Genomic DNA, 6,870 nt, shown 5'->3' with positions numbered 1-6,870 from the left:
GTCGGGCGTGGTACGGGTGTCAGTCAGACCCAGCCGGGGCAACAGCTTCTGGTAGTTCTCTGCACCAGTGTTCACCAGCTGCTCTTCCGATGTCAGCAGTAAATCCGCTGTTTGAAATAGGAGGGGTGGGAGTGGGGGAGGGAGATGGGGGGGAGGGGGGGGATAATAATCACAAACAGTAGTACTTGCTTCTTTAGCAGCTTGATGATGAAGACTGGAAGATAGCGAAAAATAAAAAGGATTGATTCAGAGTAATAACACAAAAAAAACTGTCTGAAGGTGTGTGTGTGTGGCAGGTAGTAGTTTGCACAGGACAGGAATCAGACCCCTGCCGGAGTCTGCACTAGAGGGTCACGGTTAAGTATGTGTAATTAAAATATTGTTTTTTATTTGTTCCACAGAGATCTACTCCAGGACCAAATGGAAACAGGTTTACTGTGCCGTTCACTTCTTCTTCTTCGCATGCTCATAAACTACACACACATAGACATACACTACACAAAGACACACACAAACACACACATATACAACACACATATGCACACACAGACTACAAAAATACACAGTATATACACACATTCATATAAGACTCACACTACACGAGTACACTACACAACCAGAAACACAGACATACACTTCACACATCTACATACAAACACACACACACACACACATCCCCACACATTCCCCCAACCCCACTCCCTCCCACCCCCAACCAACACACACACAAACAAACTACTCACTGTCCGGCTTCATCTCAGCAGCCCCCAACAGATCTGGAGCCCCCAAGCCGGCCGACAAAGGCCCTGCAGACAGCCGCTCCACGAAGCCACCCTGGCCAGAGAAGCTGGGCATCACCAGGCTGTCCTGGGCATCGCTGTGCGTGGAGCGGGCCGACTGGTTCTCTCGCAGGTAGCACTCCCGGCACGACTGGCACAGCAGGTAGAAAGGGTGGCCCGTGCCACACGCCCCGTCGAACCAGCCGTTGTCGTAGACACCAGTGCTGCGGTAGCCGCGGCCGTCACAGCTTCCTGCAATGGAACCTTTTTTTTTTTCTTCTTTTTTTTTTTTTTTGGCCACTTTGTTTGATTTTTTTGGTTGTTCTTTTTTTCTTTTATCACAGAAAAAAAAATCTGCTTGGAAGAATGAAATCCGGATAAGCTGATTCAAAGAATTAACCTTTACAGATACTTTAACCAGGTGAACTCTAGAAAATACTGTGTTTTTTTGGTTTTTTTAATGAACTCCAAATAAACTGATTCAAAGATATAATTTTTACAGGTACTAACACCTGAAGAACATTAGGGTACACTAGGATGAAAAATATAAATATACATAAATCTTTTATCATGGTTTGTTATCCAGTGAATTTTAAAAAAAACATCAATCTTCTCTGGCATTTCTTTTGAGTGAACTCAGTACTCCACAAGAAGAGGGTTCAAATCACACATTCATCATGTCTTGCTGTCAAGTCAACTCAGGGCACACTAGTTCAAAATCCACATTAAACTTTACCAGTAATTACTTCTTTTCAATCAAGCTAAACTGAACACTGACCACATGTGACATCTTTCCTGACTGTAGCATTATGTTCATTCATTCACAGACTTTTAATTTTCTGTTCATTTATCTGTTTATCAATCTATCTGTCAATGTGCACATTCAGGCTGATGTGACACAGTAAATAAGTAATTCATCAGGCAAAATCCCACTCAAATAAGTAAGTAAACAACTGGATGGTACAATGACAGGAAATGAAAAAAAAAACAAATCTTTCTTTTTCCAATTACAGCTGGAACCCACCTCCACATCCTGGGTGTGCCATGCGCATGTGGTGGTTGAAAGTGGTGGTCTCTATGGCACAGATTTCACAGCGCACAGAACGGGGCCCGAACCGCCGACGCTGCACACATAATAGTAAAGAGCGGTAACTCTCTCCATTCACAAGGTACACAACTTCAAGTCAGTGCTGCTTACACTACCAATTCAGCTAGCACACAGGTAAATAAAAAGCACACTGGAACAAACCCAGACACTTCCTCAACAAAGGAAGCGCTGGGCTTGTCCTTACACCGATCACTTGACATGTGCACACAGCAGCAAAGACAGAAGAAACGTGCAAATACAAATTAGCTTTTATTCAAGACTGGCATAGCCTCCTTAATCCTGAACAAGCCACACAGAACACATGGACAATACAGAACAAACACATGGTTGCCTCAGTGGTTTTTCAAATGGAAATTAACAAATGATGAGGCCAGGAGATGAAATGATTAACAAATAGTAAAGAGTGGTAACTCTCTCCATTCACAAGGTACACAACTTCAACTTCATAGTTGGTTTAACACTTGCCAAAAAGGTCAGGCACATGCCAGACCACATCATCAAAAGAAACATTATAAGGATACATCACTTAGTCGACAGACTAGACAGAAAAAATGTTTGTCATGTCCAGGGGGTATTTAAAAGAAACTGGACACTGAAAGTATTTTGAAAGACAAAATAAAATAAGGAGATTAAGAAAAACCTTGTTGTAGTAAAAAGATAACAGTTTTATAATCCATATACAGCTGAGTATACCCAATCAAACCAAGCATGGAAAAATGTTTCTTTTGAATGTTTGCATCTAAAAATGAACATGTAATAATATAATTTTTCACACACACACACACACAAATTATATATAGATAGATAGACAGATATATATGTGTGTGTGTGTGTGTGTGTGTGTGTGTGTGTGTGTGTGTGTATATATATATATATATATATATATATAAACACAGAAGAAAAAAGCATAAATGAGAAAATACAAAAAAATGGATCACACTAGCCACTCAGCTGTGCGAGTTCACATTCAGATGACAATACCAGAGGACAATATCCCTGTAAGAAGAAATCAGTCTATACGAGTATGTGGGCCCCCCACCCCACCCCACCCCACCCCACCCCCTCACCCTGGTTTCATCACACATGGACTAGGACAGACTCACAATGTAAGACATGAGGTCCCCAGTGTCAGCCACAGGATCAAAGCTGAGCACATCCTCCAGACCCTCCTCCCCGTACAGCTCTTCCTGCAGGTCAAAGTCATCATACGGGTCAAACAGCGGCTGCGCTTCTCCTATCTCTCGATGCCTCTCCGCACGGCTTTCTCTCCGTTCTCTAGCTGGAAAACAAATAAACAAACATGGGGAGTTCATAGTACTGCGTTAGCCGTGAGAAATTTTGGCCAACATAGCAAAGCGACAGGCCAAGTCTGCACCAGGTTAATATGGTAGAGCTTACTGAACCAAAATTTTAACTTACAACACAGCGCATTTTGTTACTGTGCTTTCATATGCTTGAGACAATACTGAATAAATAATATTACAAGCCTTGTGTCCACACATCTGAATGTCTATAACAGACCAATAAAGATGTCGTCTTGTCTTGTCTTGCCCTCTATAGTCAAAGTGGAGAAATCTACCTATATAATGGACGCCACCAAAATAACTAATTGTCAAGAAGTGTACCCATATGTCTGATTTGAGCATGTGATCACAAACAGAATAACTTAAATGCACAAGAAATTTCAGCAGAATTAATCTGAAAAACCTTTACCTGGTGCAAAGAAACTGCGAATATCAATGTGCCGAGATCGTGTCAGTCGACGAGGTCTTCGGGAGATGCTAGGCCTTGGAATTTCATCGTATTCCTCTGGTTCCTCTGAAGACTCCTCACTCAGAATGAGGTTGTCAAGACGCTCAGACAACGCCTCTATGGCCATCTCCCGGCTGCATACACAAACGATTTTGCGTTCTTTATGTTGAAAAAAAATGTTGGAAAAATTGATGGGGGAGTTGCTTATATAAAATAAATCAAACACATTACTCAGAAATAAGCAGCTTATGTTTAAAGTGTGCCAGTCTCCCACACTTTGTATTCCAGTCATTCTTAACGGCTCTCTGCTCTGCCTTCAAACCATGAAATGACAAATGAAACATATTGTGAAAGGAAATGCCATGACTGGGAAGGACAGATTTTTACTGCCCTTTTTCCATGTTTATGTCAGTGGCAACACCGTCATGCCACTCGTCCTGAATCCCCATTACAAAGCCACACCTGGGCACATTCTGTCAGTCCCAGCACCAGTAACCCTGCTGGGTTTCCATGAGGCTACACACCAGTGGAGATCCTGCACTACTGGATAAATGCTGTTCAGTAATGCTTGTTCTGATTCAACATACCAGCAATAATCTTGCTTTGTGTGATGTCAAACATATTCAGACCTCTTCAATGAACATATAAACAAAGCAAAACAGGGCAACTATAAATGCATCAAATCATTTCTGAGACCACTTCTGCCCAGCACATGATGCAATTCAAATCATGTTGTTCATAGCCCAGCCTACTTTACAGGGGCCATTTCAGGGCTGAAACAAAACATTAAAAAGAAAACAGAGTTCAAAACAAATACTGACGACAGCCTCTCTGACGCAAATGAGAACATGACACAATCCAAATCATATTGTTCATAGCCCAGACCCTACTTCAAAGGGGCCATTTCAGGGCTGTAACAACACACCAAAAAGAAAGAAAAACTGAGTTCAAAACACTGAAACAACACACTAAAAAGAAAGAAAACTGGAGCTCCAAACAAACAAATACTGACGACAGCCTCTCCGAGGCAGCCTGCCCAGCCAGATCCTCGGCCACGAAGACGCTGGGTTCCCTGAGGACGTCTGTCAGGCTGGCCTGCTGCTCGTTGTCCTGGTAGTGCTCTGGGTGCTCCAGCATCCACGTGGCCAGGCGGTTGATGGCCCGTGCCGTCACGTCTCGCCCATTTATTGCTGCAGCCACACACATTCCTCTCTCCATCACACACACACTTTCATCTTTTGTTCAAAAAGGTTTTCTCATGCATAATGCTTTTATTCCGTGATGGTCTTCTTTTTTTTTTAATAAGAAACTGCGGCCTTTAAACATGAACACAGGGAAGAAGCAGAAGTTAAAAAAAAAAGATAAAAAGATAATCAACTGCTCATTAACTTTTCATGGACACAAGAATTACAACAAGCAAGCATGCAAGTAAAAACACAAATACACGCGCGCACACACACGCGCGCGCGCGCGCATGCACACGCATACATGCTCTCACACACACACACACACACACACACACACACACACACACACACACACACACACTGTACCTGTTGCAGACAGCGCTCGCTGAATGTGTTGCAGCTGGAATCCCATCTCCAGCAAAGGAGTGACAATGGGGGGTGGAGGAGGAGAGGGTGACCGTGAGCGGATGGGAGGGGGAGGGGGTGGACGTAACGGCTGTCCATCAGATCTGGCACCAGCGGAGGGGGCCAGCCGTGGCTTTAATGCATTGAACATACGACGAGTGAAGCTCACCATATCTTCTGCACTGCAAACAGAAAAGGTGGTTCCGGTGATGGACATTTTCTGTGTGTGTGTGTGTGTGTGTGTGTGTGTGTGTGTGTGTGTGTGTTTGTACAAGTGTGTGTGTGCATGCATGCATGTGTGCAGCATGAGTGAGTACATGCAGTGTGTGTGTGTGCACATGAAAACGCATACACATTTTTGTGCATGTGCAAGTGCATATGTACGTATATTCCTGTCTGAGCACACATGTTTCTGTCTCATTCTCTCATAGACATAACAGACAACAGACAATATAGAAATGTTACTGTTCCCCTTCAAACACCTAAAAAATATGGATCCCATTCCTAACCACTTTAACACTACACCTACCTCAGTACAAAACTTGTTTTTCCACTCTTCCCTTCTCCCCACAACACTACCCCAAAACTTTCATAGCATATACTGCAACACATGGCACTCCACTTCAGTGAATCCAACCACAGACTACAGTGCTGGGTTTGAATTCCAATCACAGTGCCATGCAGGTTCAAGGTAATCGCTTTTTTCTGTCAATGTCTCTATGCCCCCAAGGGGTACATGAAATAAACCTCTTGCCTTGCCTTGCCTATCTTCAAGCTGAACATAAATGCTGACCTGCTTGTGTAAGCCCTTTATGTACACACATGCAGAAGTTCAAAAACATAAGTTAAGGATCCCATAACTTATGTCAATATGTAACAGATTATGGTAGCACAAACATACCAATTATGCATATCCCCTGAAATGGAGTCACAGGCTTCGGTTCATGTCAAAACAACACAATGGACTTGTGCACTTCAGACTCGGTCAGGGAGCAAAGGTTAGTCACTGTTCTATTGGTGGGAAACTGGCTGCAGCAGTCAAGCTTTGTTAGAATGTGAAAAACGGTCTTTCTGACATGACCCCTCGATGTCGACAAAAGTTGGCAATGGCGGTGCTCTGTCTAGTTAACTGAGTCGCCTATGGTGCTGAAAGAGTTAAAGCAGCCCCCACCCACCACAATACAGGGAGTGGAAACCACACACACACACACACACACACACACACACAGCCTACCTGGAGCTGGTCCTCATGTACTGCAGGATGGAGGTCTGCTGCTGGCCGTGGGGGACACCAGCCACGCTGTCCACAGTGGTGGTGGTGGTGGCCGGGGGTGTGGCCGCCGTGGCCGCTCGACTCAGACTGGCCCCCAGGGACAGGGGGGGCAACCCTCTCCCCGACCCCAGCAGGCAGAACTTGCTGCTCCCTTGCTGGTTGGCGCGCCCTTCCTCCTGCTCTCTCGACTGGCTGACCGTCTCTGAAAAAAGAGGACACTGCCCTTCTCAGTCCGTCACGTGGATTCTCCAGTTCGGCACACACCTATTCCATTCTGCCTACAGTCTTATTGACTAATGTGCTTCTTGAACTGCTGCTGGTCACACGTGTGTGTGTGTGTGTGTGTGTGTGTGTGTGTGTGTGCAT

General features: G+C 44.4%; 1 protein-coding gene across 7 annotated transcripts in view; it reads right to left on the bottom strand.

Annotated features, from left to right (window-relative positions):
• LOC143297446 (putative E3 ubiquitin-protein ligase HERC1) overlaps positions 1–6,870 on the bottom strand; it is a 110,402-nt gene that overhangs the window by 42,149 nt on the left and 61,383 nt on the right. For all 7 annotated transcript variants that reach the window (XM_076609818.1, XM_076609820.1, XM_076609822.1 and 4 more), the window contains 8 exons: positions 6,466–6,706; positions 5,193–5,413; positions 4,652–4,829; positions 3,601–3,773; positions 2,991–3,166; positions 1,804–1,903; positions 744–1,031; positions 1–107 (listed from right to left, as the gene is read on the bottom strand). The exon at positions 1–107 is cut by the window's left edge and continues 88 nt beyond it. In XM_076609818.1, the coding sequence (XP_076465933.1) occupies positions 1–107; positions 744–1,031; positions 1,804–1,903; positions 2,991–3,166; positions 3,601–3,773; positions 4,652–4,829; positions 5,193–5,413; positions 6,466–6,706 (1,484 nt within the window). The remainder of the gene's footprint in view (positions 108–743; positions 1,032–1,803; positions 1,904–2,990; positions 3,167–3,600; positions 3,774–4,651; positions 4,830–5,192; positions 5,414–6,465; positions 6,707–6,870) is intronic.

The sequence above is a fragment of the Babylonia areolata genome, chromosome 22, assembly GCF_041734735.1.
Source record: "Babylonia areolata isolate BAREFJ2019XMU chromosome 22, ASM4173473v1, whole genome shotgun sequence".
NCBI lineage: Eukaryota > Metazoa > Mollusca > Gastropoda > Neogastropoda > Buccinidae > Babylonia > Babylonia areolata.
The sequence above is the reverse complement of the archived record's forward strand: the minus strand, read 5'-3'. Positions and strand labels throughout refer to the sequence as shown.